The following is a 13,231-nucleotide window of genomic DNA, read 5'->3' as shown; positions in this document are numbered from 1 at the left end:
GGAATAGGAGGTGGAGAGGAAGAGGAGAAGGAAGGGAGGAAGGAGGGAGATGAGAAAGAGAAGAGGATTGAAGAAGTGAAAATGGGAGAATGGGAAGAAGATAAGATAGGATAATTTATATTCACTAAGAAATAACATCCATTGTGGAAAAGGAAGGTGAAAAAAAGGAATAGGTGAAGGAGGGAAGGATATGATGAAGATGGAGAAAGGGAGAAAGGGAGAAGGAGAGGAGGAGGATAGAAGGATAATTCATATTTGATTGAAAAAAAAAAAAAAAAAAAAGACTTCGTACGCACTTCCAGAAGGAGAAGGTGTGAAAATAGGAAAAGGAAGAAGAGGAGAGAAGGAAGAGAAGGAGAGATGAAAAGAAGAAAGACAGGAGAGTAGAGAAGAAGAAGGAGAAGGAGAAAGGGAGGAGGGGATAAACAAGAAAAATAGAGAAGAAGAGGAGAAACATAGCAGGATAGGATAATTCATATTCAAATGAGAAACAGCAGAGAAGGGGAGGAGAAGGGAACAAGGAGAGAAAGAAGAGGAGAAAACAAGGAGAAGAGAATGAAGGGAAGGAGATAGGATAATTTATATTCAACTACGAAACAACAAGCAAAATGAAAAAGAAATGTGAAAAAAAGTGGGACGGAGAGGAGAAAGAGAGAATGAAGAAATGAGTGAAGGAAAAGATGGAAAAGGAGAGAAGCAAGAGAATGAAATGAGAAAGAGACAAAGAAATAGAGAGAAGAATAGGATAATTCATATTTAACCGAGAAATAACAACCGAATTGACTTAACTGATGTCCCTTACGACCTTCTCGACACGTGCCGATGACCGTTACAGGATAAATAGTGAAGAAGCGCCTTTTACATATAGGGTTACTTTTGACAGTGAAAAATGGGCAGTGAGGGTGATGGGAGTAAAGGAATAGGGGGGGGGGGGTAAGGGGATGAGGAGGGAAGGAAGGGGAGTAAGGGATAGGGTGGACGGAAGGAAGGGGAGAAAGGGGCAGGGTGGAGGGAAGGTAGAGGGGAAGGGGGAGGATGGAGGGAAAGTAGAGAGGAAGGGGGTAGGGTGGAGGGAGGGAAGGGGAGAAAGGGGTAGGGTGGAGGGAAGGTAGAGGGGAAGGGGGGAAGTAGAGGGGAAGGAGGGAAGGAAGGAGGGGAGGAAAAGAAGAGGGAGAGGAGGGAAGGGGAGAAGGGGGAAGAATGATGGTAGGAATAGGAGAAGGGAGGGAGGATGGAGGGAAATAATAGGAGGAGGGAAGGAAGGGGATAAGGGAAGAAAGAGGAGAAAGAGGGAAGGAAGAGGAGAAGGGGGAAGGGTGGAGGGACGAAAGAGGAAAAAGAGGAAAGGAAGAGGAAAAGAGAGGGAGGATGGAGAGAAGGAAGATAAGAAGGGAAGACAGGGGAGACGAAGGGATGGAAAAGAAGAAAGAGAAGGGGTTGAGAAAGAAGGAAGAGGATAATTGGTGATAAGGAAGGAAGGAACAGGATAACGGGGAAAGGAAGACAAGAAGAAGAGGATGAATAGAAATGGGAGAGGGTAAGTGGATAAAAGGGGTGAATGGGAGGAGAATAGAAGTAGAGAAGTAAAAAAAGGATAGAGGAAGTGGGGAATAAATGAATGAGAGGAGAGGAGAGAAGGAAAGAAGGAGAGAAAGCTGGAGGGAAGGACCGGAGTAAGAGATTAGAGGGAAGGAGATGGGGTTGGGATAGAGAAAAAGGATGAAAGATGAACGTAAATCATGGAAGGATGGAAGGGAAAAGAAGCACAAAAAAAGAAGAAATACAGACGAGAATAACGAGGAAAAAGAGACGATGAAGAAAGAGAAGGGGCAAATTAAGACGAAAGAAAGATAGATAAGACTCGAAGAGAATTGGGTTAGTGTGGGTGAGAGGCGAGAGTTGAAGAAAGATAGAGACAGAAGAAAAGAAAATGGAATTAGAAAAAAATGGGATAATGGAGCAACGCAGAAAATATTTTATGTCCCTTTTTCAAACGTTTTAGAATCGCGAATCTATTTTCTTTGTGTATTTCTTTTTCTTATATGTATTTTTTCTCTTTCTGTCCCCTTATCAGTATCTCTATATATCTTCCCGTCTATTTGTTTCTCTGTTTGTATGTTGTTGTTTTTCTGTTGATTTCTCCCCTTGTCTATCTATTTTGCCTAACCTTGTATAGGTCTATCTATCTATGTATTATCTATATAATTGTGTGTGAACGCATACACACACACACACACACACACACACACACACACACACACACACACACACACACACACACACACACACACACACAACACACACACACCACACGCCCCCCCCCCCCCCCCCCCCACACACACACACATTCCTCCACATCCCCTTTCATACACACCTCCCCTCCCCCCCTCCACCCCTCCACCCCTTAATCAAACACCGACCTGAGTGAAGATCGTAGCCAGAACGAGCAGTGCTGTGAGAGCTGACATCACTCTGACTTCAAACATGTCAGCGCGGAAGAATAAGGTGACGTAACTGATGACGAGGAGGGTGAGGGAGGGAGTGTAGATGTTGAGGATGGCGTACCTGTGGGAGGGATGTGGAGAAAGGGAGGGTGGGAAGGAGGGAAGTGGAGAAAAGAAGGGTGGGAAGGAGGGAAGAAGAAGGAGGGAAGTGGAGAAAGGGAGGGTGGGAAGGGGAGAAAAGAAGGAAGGTAGGTGGGTGAGAAGGAGGGAAGGAAGGAGGGTGAGAAGGAGAGAGGGTAGGATGGGAGGAGATGGGAGAGAGGAAGAGGAGGGAGGGAAGTGGGGAAGGAAGAGGAGTGAGGAAGAAGAGATGGAAGGAAGTGAGGGTGAGAGGGAGGAGAGAGGGAGAGAAGGAGGAAAGAAGGGAAAGGAGGGACCGAGAGAGAGAAGAACAATATTACCAAGAAACAAAACCACAGACATTCCCACAAGTCAACAACCCCAATTAACAAATAACTAAGCACTATAACCAATAATATTTATACACACACACACACACACACACACACACACACACACAGACACACACACACACACACACATATATATATATATATATATATATATATATATATATATATATATATATAAATTCAAAGAACAAAACAAAACCAACACGCATCTCTCTCCTCATGTGTCTTACCCCGATCTCCGAATGAGTTCCAGCTCCACCTTCAGGGTCGCGAATTCCGCCTTATTATCAACACTGAGCGTCGTTTCTCCAACAGAGTACTCCATCAACAGCTAGAAGGATGGAGGTTAAAATGGGATGAATGATATTAATTTTATTAGTAAAGTAGTATTGCAATTGTTTACAAGAACTTTGCATGTGATGGGTCACATAGATCGGTAGATAATGTTTGGAAATTGGAAAAGGAGAGGCAGGGAAGAAAACAGTTACTTTTATATATATATATATTTGTCAAGTTAGATGTCGAAATGAAGAGAGAAAGGTGGATGGATAAACACGCACACACATACCTATACGCACACACACACACACCTATACGCACACACACCTATACGCACACACACCTATACGCACACACACCTATACGCATACACACCTATACGCACACACACCTATACGCACACACACCTATACGCACACACACCTATACGCACACACCTATACGCACACACGCACACACACGCACACACACACACACACACATATATTTATACTTTTATATATATATTATGTATATATACATATATATATATATATATATATATATATATATATATATATATATATAGAGAGAGAGAGAGAGAGAGTAACAGACAGACAGAAACACTATCCAACAGAACGAACAGGAAAAGAAAAAGATAGAAAAACAACAACAGAAAACGACACAACACTCCCCAAGCGGAAAACAGTAAGAAAACGGGACAGAATATCATCGCGGGAGAACTCCTCTAAACCGAACCACATCGCCCACCTCTGATCCGTTATATCTGGCGGTCGAATTGTGGTTGAAGCCGATATAGTCAGACGTCGAGCCAGAAATCCTGAGCTTCATGTAGCAATGTTGGGAGTCGAACGGATAGAGGGTCAGGTCAAAATGGCACTTGAACTGGATGCTGTATTTCCTTGACATGGATAGAATCGTCGACGCGCCAGGGTAGAGTTCCACTGTCGAGATTATTATTTAATTAAGATTTATAATGATCTGATTATAATCTTTCTATTAAAAAGGATAAAAAAGATAATTGTAATTGACTAATAATCAAGATTGTTATAATTTTGTTTTGAACTTATTATTACCTATATTTATCTTTAAAAAACGCAATTGACTGCGAAATCAATATTATCTAATTATGATCTGTATCTATTAAAACACGTAATTGTTATTCACTTTGAATTAAGACTGCTGTGCCTATAATCAAACTTATATATTGTATGATAATTTATCTGTTTAATTATTAGTGTATATTGTGTATATTTCATATGCATACCTTGTTCATTACCTTTACTTAATTACTGGATTTATTTTCTTGTTTCGAGGTTATGTCATTGTCTTTCAGTTGTTTTTTCTTCTGTATAACTTTATTCGCTTATCTACACGTCTGATTGACGATGTATCTGTCATAATTTATCAGTCTGTTATTATGGTATATGATTATATGTTATTCAGTTTATATATGTGCTTGTGTAACTGGTCACTCGTCTATCCTTCTGTAACTATTATTTATTAACATACATAAATGCACCACACACATTCAGATATCCACCAATTATCTATCGCTTTAAATGCCTATATTTTACGTCTAACTGACTGTCTACATTCATCTGTTTTTAAGAAGGTGAATCCACCCCCACCCAAAAAAAAAAAAAAAAAGACGCACCCACGTCAGGTCTCGTTAGGTCCGTCAGGAAGGCGCCGTTTCCCCGATCGACATAGAGCGTCGAGTCGATGTCGACGACCGTCCTCATGTTGCCGTCCGTGTTGGTGAAGAGAATAGGTGGGCGCCCACAGCCTCTGCGCCAGGTGCCACGGGATCAGGTTGAGGGAGGTCGTCACCTTCAGGTTCTGGTAGGTGACTCTGCTGTCGAGCCAGCTCAGCGCCAGCACGAAGGAGGCGTCCATGATCATGTCGGTCGAGATGATGTTGATGGTCTCGATGAGGACGTCGGCGGAGAGAAGGAGGACGCCGGAGGGGTTAACGGTGGAGCGCGCCGGGAGAGTCTGCTCGTACTGAGGGCCGAATTCGACGATGGAGCAGCGGACCTCGTCGCTTTTGTCACGGCAGTCATACTTCATGTCGCAGCGCAGCCTCATGGCGATGCAGGAGCCGTCGTCGCAGGCGAACTCACCGTCGCGGCAAGAAATCAGGGACAGGTATCTCGACCCCGGGTCCTCGTCACACTGCGGCTGCTCGAAGTTCCAGAGCCTCCTGCCGATCGGGTGCTCGTTCTCCGTGGCGTTGAGCGTGGCCATGATAACGCCTTTGATTTCGTCCCTAAACAGCCAGAGCTCGTTTGTGGAATCGATGACATAGCCCGTGTAGCCCTGGAAAGTGGTGGCGTTGAGGCCGATCTTCGACGAAGTGAAGTAGTAGTGCCTCGTCTCTTCCTCGCAGATGCCCCTCAGCGTCCACACCTGATGGCTCGGGATCCTACACACCGAACAGCTCTCCCTCAGACACTGCGTATCGGACACGTACACGCCGAGGGTCGTCAAGCAGTTCTGGAAGCGCCACCCGTTAGGCTCTCCAGATCCCCAGAAAGGGTCCCCGCGCGTCGGAAAGGCAAGCAGCTCTCCCGTGAAGGCGTCCCTCCATTCGTCCTCCTTCACGACGTCGGTACTGCCCACGAAGAGCCGCCCTCCGTTGCAAAGATAGGAATAAGGCTTGATCAGGTCGTGGGTGCTCATGATACCTGGTGGATGAGAGGAAAGCGGGTCACAGGTTTCATTTTGCGATGCTTTCGCACTGGGTGTTAATTTCTAAGAAGCTATGCAGATATGGTGAAAATTATTGCATATGCTGATGTTCACTGAAGTTCCCTAAAGCATTACTTACTGATAGACCTACCTGGAATGGTCGTGGGGGATGGGATGTAGCCACCCATCGCCTTGCAAGTAGAGGAAGCAGAATGGAATGACTGAAGAGCCAGAAGGATGTACGTGGTATTATCTACATCTCTGTTGCACATCTGAAAATATTACCGGGTAAAGATCATCATTATCCATCACATGTCTTGCTGACTTGACCACATTCTAAGTCTCTATAATGGTTAGGTTTCATTATTCTTACCTTGCTGTTTGGTATGTTCTCGACAGTCACTTCCGTCAGGTTCCACTCTCCTTCCCACGATACGAGGTCACCTTCTAGGTCAAGTGAGCAGTCGGATAATTCTCTGACCTGTTTTTCAGCAAGGGCACGACTCCAGAAATTAACCTGAGGAAAAGAAAATTGAGGAAGAAAGACTGCAGCAAGAAAGCAAATTATTAAGGGGGACCGAAAATAGTTTACCATAGAGTCAGAAATACATCTATTTGCATACATACAAATTATTTTATTTTTATTTTCTTTCTTTATCACAACAGTAATCCACCAGATACCAAAACCTCGTTGATATAAATCCCTCAAACCAAACAACTCAGCAAACTCACACTTCACAAACCTGAGTAATCTGCCCACTGAAGGCATATTTCGAAGCCATGTTCACACCAAGGCCTAACATTAGGTGTTGGATGTCAACTCTCCCTGCTTCTACTTCCTCTTCTCGTATCACTTCTCGTCCGTCTAAGTACAGTACTAGCTCTGAAGACAAGCTGAAGATAATGTGAGTTTGTATTTCAGTACTGAAAGCTTGTAAGAACACATGGAATAGAGGGACATATGCGTATTTCAGGTTATGATTGTTAAAGGGAATTCTTTTCAAGGGATACTGATGTAAGGGAAGGGTGTTTCTTGTGCATTCGCCAACACAATATTGTCTATAGAATATAAAGGATACACGATCACTGGTCATAGATAGTCCCTTTTCGCGTTTCGTGTATGTCTTAATGCAAACGTCCGTGTTTTGTACACTCTTGTAGGGAACTTCTGAATATTTTTCTCCCGGAAAATAAGTATTTTGTATCGTGCCGGCTTATATGCTAAATCATAATTCCTTTGTAGGGAATGTTGTCAGTTACGAGTACAGATCGAAGATGAATTACGGTGCTCATACATAACCAAGATTATGTGTTGTCGGTGCATGATATACAACCAATGGTATATGTGGTCGGTCACCCACTCAACCAACAGTATATGTTGTTACCAATCCATAGCCAAAAGTTTGTGTTGCCGGTAAATAATACACAACCAAAGTTGGTGTTATTGGAAAACTAATGGATTGCCGAAAGTATGTGTTGTCTGTAACAAGATAGCCAAAAGTATGCTGTCGGTAACTATTACATAGTCATAAGTACTTGTTAGCGATAAACCGACGCAGAACCAAGAGTATATGCTGTCGGTGACCATTACAAATACCTGTTGTAAGTTCCACAGAAATGGTACCATCGCCAAGTCTCCAAGTCGCGAGGTAGGTCGAAGAATTTAGAGAATTTTCCGATGCGCTGCCGAATGGTCCTGAAGAGCACTTGGAAGTAAATGGCTGCAGAGAGATGGGATGTAGAGGCATAAATCGTAATGTAAATGTCTAGTTGAGTGTAACAAATCAGGGTATCCTTTATACGGTTCGGTTATAGATTTAAATGTGGTTATCGGGTCTAATCGTGGTTCCAGTCATACTTTGTGTTTTGTGTGATTAAACAGCCTTTTCTCATGTGGGCTTGTTCACTTTTCTCTATTTTGAATCAGATGGTCTTTGTATTGTGTGTATGATATTCTATACTATATTGTGAATCAAATGGTCTTTGTATTTTACTTATAATATTTCATGCTGTGTTAAAAAAATGACATTTTTTTTATCTTTCAAATTAACGTTATGGTATACTCTATATTATATCTAACCCGCCAGAGTGAGTCTGTTGTAAAGGATACTACAGACAAAAAGAGAGAAAAAGAAAGGTAGAGATTGTGAGAGAAAGTAAAAGAAGAGATTGAGAGAGAGAAGATAATTTAGAGACAAAGGGCTTCAGAAAAAAAAAAAAAAAAAACAAGTCCATGCCCATGTGCATCTGTGTGTATCTGTTTGCTTGTGTATATATGTATTTATGTATGTGTATGTGTGTGCGTGCGTGTGCGAGCATATGTACCTATTTGCACACGCATGTGCATGTATATGTCTGCTTATCATTAGTTCAATATCACAACAAACAATTTATCCTTTCCTTACACCTATCCGTGCTGGCCTTCGCGCTAACGAGACTAGACACCTGGCGGAAGTAGAACACACGAAACCTCAGACAGATCGTGTTGTCCTCGATAACCAGGTTGCTCAGGTCACGGGTGAAGGTGGCAAAGCTGGGTAGGAGGTCACCGTCGCGATTGAAGGTCATCACACGCAGTCCGTCTGGAGGCGTGGAGGAAAACAGGAAATGGGGGTATGTGTACGTGTGTGCGTATATGTGAAGATGCACACATACACACAAGCAAACAGGCGCAGAAAATTTACTGAAAACACAACAGCGGTTTCGAAAGCCTTCTGGATACATAATCACATACATACATTCTGAGTTCATGTGAGAGAAACTTTAATGAATTTAGGGCAACGTTTGACAAGCAAACGCATGGAAATCCAATCCGGTTGGTATGAAAATAAAAAATCTGGTTTCATCCGGCTGAGCATAAGAAAGTACATTAGAATCAACCAGATGGCAATTTCGGTGTGTAAATACATACTATCCACCTAAGTATACAGCTCTGCTTATGACCAATATCTCGTAACTTTAGGGAACTTGTTATAAGTTAGAAAAAGTTTGACATATAAGGTTCAACTGCAGCCAAGACCGCATTCCTTTCTACATAATTGAGAGAGAGAGAGAGAGAGAGAGAGAGAGAGAGAGAGAGAGAGAGAGAGAGAGAGAGAGAGAGAGAGAGAGAGAGTTTAAAAGTTTTTAAAGTTTAAAGTTTAAAAAGTTTAGTTTTGATTCCATTTATTACAATGGATATTCTTGGTGTGACATAGTGTCTGTTTCATTTTGCTTCTAAACTATCCCCTGTGTAGAGAGAGAGAGAGAGAGAGAGAGAGAGAGAGAGAGAGAGAGAGAGAGAGAGAGAGAGAGAGAGAGAGAGAGAGAGAGAGAGAGAGAGAGAGAGACCAATTATATTTATGAAAAGAGACTTAAAGTGTTGCCTTTAAGTTGGAATTATTAACGAGAAGAAATGGCTTTCATTTGTATGGTGTTAAGATATTCTCGTTGATGGCTGGACCTTTATATATGAGCATCATATATAAAACCATAGGATATAGCATAATCTGGTTAATTGCATTGAAATGATATATTTGATCTAAAAAATGTGGTTTCATTGAAAGTGTTTTTAGTAATTAGGTCTTCTATAAAAAGACATTCGTTATATCTCGAGTTTTGAGGAAAAATCTGTAGTAGTATATTATTTATACATTAATAAAAGTGTATCAGGGAAAACTACTTTTTTTTTTTTTTTTCTTATTCTGAATATAATGATATTATTTTTATAAGTTCTTATTCATCGAGCCTACATCCACTACTGGGCGTTAGGCTAACTTAGGACTACAATTATTTAAGTAAAACAAAATGTAAAATGTTGATTCATGAGCAAGGAAACTGTTCATTAGTTTCTGTGTTGTATCTTTTCATAGCTGTTATTGTATCTAGAACTTGTCATAACTTGATTGATAGATAAAGAATGTAAGAAAGAGACAGAACACAACTGCATTTTAGTTGTTCATCGCATCATAAGTAACAGGAGATTATTTCATATTACAATTATGAATGAAACTGCACCTAAGTTCTGATCTAGCTGATTTACTCACCTGTTTTATTTAATCATCTCTCACGCATATTTACTAATCTGAGAGTATCTATCACTTGCATAGCGAATTTACTCACTTATCATTTCTATATCTTCTCTTCTTCCTGTAAGTTTATTATCTATACATACATTTCCGTATCTGTAAATGAACAACACGACAAACTTTCGTTCTTCTATACCATAATTCACAGGTCAGACGAGAGAGAGGGGGGGAGGGAGAGGGAGAGGGAGAGGGAGAGGGAGAGGGAGAGGGAGAGGGAGAGGGAGAGGGAGAGAGAGAGAGAGAGAGAGAGAGAGAGAGAGAGAGAGAGAGAGAGAGAGAGAGAGAGAGAGAGAGAGAGAGAGAGTGAGAGTGAGTGCATGTCAACCTACAGTCACATATAGCGTTAAAAACGACGACTATATTAATGCCCCCCCATAAAAGAGAAACCTAAAGAAGGCTTGGTTGATAGTCTCTTCCCTAGAACGTCTAGAATATGCAGCTGCTTCTATCACCATCAGCGATGGATTCGTCCCAAAAAAAAGCTGTTCTGCGTAAACAGACGACACGCCCACCTAGTCACGTGACCTTATTATGAGTATTTTCATGCATATTTTAAGCTTATTATGAGTACTTTTATGCATTTATGCTATACATAAATATTTTTAATGATATATTTGTATTTTTTTCCTTCTTTATAAGCGTTTTGAAAGGCGGGATACTTCAGTTGTTCACCAGCCGACAGGTTGTTAACACTTGAATTCTAGTGCAGTCATTGACCAAAGCGTTTCACGGTAATCCTCGGCAGACTATAGCATTCTACTGAGTGACTATTCTCTTCCATAGAGTTATTTAGCATTTCATTTGAAATTGTATTTGATTATCCTTAAAAAATACGTTTTCCTATTTTGAAAACAGTCTTTCTACTAGAAAGACTGTTTTCAAAATTTAACTTGATAAAAAGAAAAGAAAGATCCAATTTGAAATTGGAAACTATTAGATCACTTATTCATTTAAGTGAATATGCAAAACTGAAAGGAACAAAACCATACGAAGATATGATTTCCCTAATTTGACATATCTTTCTGAAATGTATGTATATATGTATATATTATTTTGTTGAAGTTCAAGGGTTTCAAGGTTTATTTTGTTGTTATCTTTTAATAATAAACCGATATATTCGTATTTGTTTTTACTATACTAGTTTCCCCGGAAATATATCCCATTTTCTTTTATTTCGATCATCGTAAGCGGCGTAAATGACGCATTCGAAAACTTGCCATCCCTGATTACCATCACAGTTAATGTACGGGGAAACATAATTGTCAAATTTATAATGTTTATAATCATTGACATCAACGAGGCACCCACCAGAAATAAATTATTACTGACTGAACACCTGGAGGTCCTAATATACCACATAATCAAATCGCCATCACATTAAGAATGCTGATCGGCGACATCGTTACAAGAAAGGGCAGACCAACCCAGACCTCTCGACCAGGTATACAACATAACTTGCGGACGTTGCTACAAGATATATAAAGGAGAGACAAAACAGTAAATCCAACATCGAATCGGCCGGTCGACGCCGACACCCACATTCCTAAATTATCCCAAGCCTCTGTTATTAAACAAGTGTTTCGCTGATGAAAGAGATGGAGAGAGAGTAACCTGCTATCATCGCATCGTAAATAACAGGACACTCATTTTTGTGTCCACTGACTCAGATCAAAGAAGAAATCCTACCAACTTTAGTAGCTGAATCATCTTTTAAAAGTGAATTATTTGTTAAATTGCAATGTTGCCAACTGGACAGACGTTACGGAAGCAGGGTTTCGCCATATCGAAACTCATCCATCACTCGCATCGCTTATTTACTTGCCTATTTCAATATCTGCTTATCACCCCACCTATTATTTGGTTATCTACACAGGTTTCTGTATCGCTTAAGAAGCAAGGCAACAAACTTTGATGCTTCGATAGTATAATCCATAGGAAATCAGACAGTCAGGAGGTTCCCTATAGATGACAGTAACAAGACTTTACTGATGTCTCCCCACAACAAGACGATGTAAGAAGGGGTGAAGAAGATTTGCAAGCGTCGTTATTCATCACCACAAAATCTCCACAGGAAACGGATTGAAAAAATAATACTCAGAAATATATATACCATTGGTCAACATTCAGCTATAAGTTATTGTTGACTGAACACCTGGAGGTGCAAATGTACCATATAATCGAAATCATTACCGCATCGGGACAAATCAGCAGCATCGTTAGACAAGAGAGGACTGATCACCCCAAAACTCTTGGCCAGATAAACAGTATAAATACCCTGCTACAAGGTATATAGCTATTTAAGTTCTTGTTGCGCAAAATTGCCTGTGTCCTGACAGCTATATATATATTTCTATATTTCGAGTATATGTCCTGATCAAACAAGATAACAAGAAGGTCTAAGGCATCATCGGACATTTTTTTTTTTTTTTTTTTTCAGTATTTGTGTACATGATATAAATTGCAAAACAGATTCCCATACTTCAGGATAAGACATATATATATATATATATATATATATATATATATATATATATATATATTATAGAATTAACCATGTCAAAAATAAGAAAAAAACCTTCCATGAAGAAAATATTTGAATATAAGGGACTGAATACATGCAGTACCTTTTTAAAGGACAGAAACTCAAAAATTGTCTTCTACTGATCTTGTTTAAATTATAAAGAGAATCAAACTTGATGTATCTAGTAATGCAAGTTGGAAAGATGTACACCTTGGCAAGTTCAAGGAAAATTTTTGCATTAAAGATATAGCAGTCAAAACAAACAAACAAACAATATATGTGTAAATTACTAGTAATCAAAAGTTATTTCATGATTAACTGTAGCTTTTGTCAAAATTGCTTCATTCAAAAGATATATATCTACAATACCTTCACATCCCCTTATAATTTTTACGTTGAAACAGAAATATCCACTCTATAATTGAGCTTATATCTTAATTTTTCGACTGCAAGGCATCTTTTTACTGTTCAGTTCATAGTAGTGTTAATCTTAATCGTTCGTTTGCATAGTTCTTCATACGTACCCACTGAAATTTCTACTCACCTGCTTGCGGTCCGGACGCCACTGTGAAGACAAACAAACAGAACTGAAGACCTAGCATCGCGTGACAGTTAGGAAAACAATTGCAACAGAAGCGCTACTTTCCCTCTAAACTAAACAAGATACTTTATGGCATGGTACGTTCTACACAGTAAGAGAACGTAGCATGCGCGACTGGAAAGAGGACTCTGTTCCAACTCTATAACCTGCCC

The 13,231-nt window shown here is 40.3% G+C and overlaps 2 protein-coding genes across 2 annotated transcripts in view; both read right to left on the bottom strand.

The window, feature by feature from the left end:
• Nucleotides 1-4,105, bottom strand: part of LOC125031344 (glycine receptor subunit beta-like) — an 11,662-nt gene extending 7,557 nt beyond the window's left edge. The window contains exons 1-3 of the mRNA XM_047622051.1: nt 3,947-4,105; nt 3,148-3,248; nt 2,421-2,565 (exon numbers count right to left, since the gene is read on the bottom strand). Of these exons, the coding sequence (XP_047478007.1) occupies nt 2,421-2,565; nt 3,148-3,248; nt 3,947-4,105 (405 nt within the window). The remainder of the gene's footprint in view (nt 1-2,420; nt 2,566-3,147; nt 3,249-3,946) is intronic.
• LOC125031213 lies at nt 4,017-13,231 on the bottom strand. Its single transcript, XM_047621833.1, has 8 exons — nt 13,023-13,231; nt 8,296-8,472; nt 7,488-7,611; nt 6,634-6,784; nt 6,264-6,407; nt 6,042-6,162; nt 4,854-5,886; nt 4,017-4,140 (listed from the first exon to the last, which is right to left on the bottom strand). The coding sequence occupies exons 1-7, from the start codon at nt 13,078-13,080 to the stop codon at nt 4,859-4,861; spliced, it is 1,803 nt and encodes a 600-aa protein (XP_047477789.1). The 5' UTR covers nt 13,081-13,231; the 3' UTR covers nt 4,017-4,140; nt 4,854-4,858.

The sequence above is a fragment of the Penaeus chinensis genome, chromosome 12 (assembly GCF_019202785.1).
Source record: "Penaeus chinensis breed Huanghai No. 1 chromosome 12, ASM1920278v2, whole genome shotgun sequence".
In the NCBI taxonomy this organism is placed as follows: Eukaryota; Metazoa; Arthropoda; class Malacostraca; order Decapoda; family Penaeidae; genus Penaeus; species Penaeus chinensis.
The sequence above is the reverse complement of the archived record's forward strand: the minus strand, read 5'-3'. Positions and strand labels throughout refer to the sequence as shown.

Bases quoted from the DNA above. Each gene is read 5' to 3' on its own strand.
- LOC125031213 (XM_047621833.1), bottom strand. From the start codon at position 13,080: ATGCTAGGTCTTCAGTTCTGTTTGTTTGTCTTCACAGTGGCGTCCGGA. The intron at 6,408-6,633 runs GTTTGTGAAGTG...TCTTTTCCTCAG, and splicing joins TCAGTGGGCAGATTACTCAG to GTTAATTTCTGGAGTCGTGC. The intron at 5,887-6,041 runs GTAGGTCTATCA...CTCATCCACCAG, and splicing joins ATCCCCCACGACCATTCCAG to GTATCATGAGCACCCACGAC.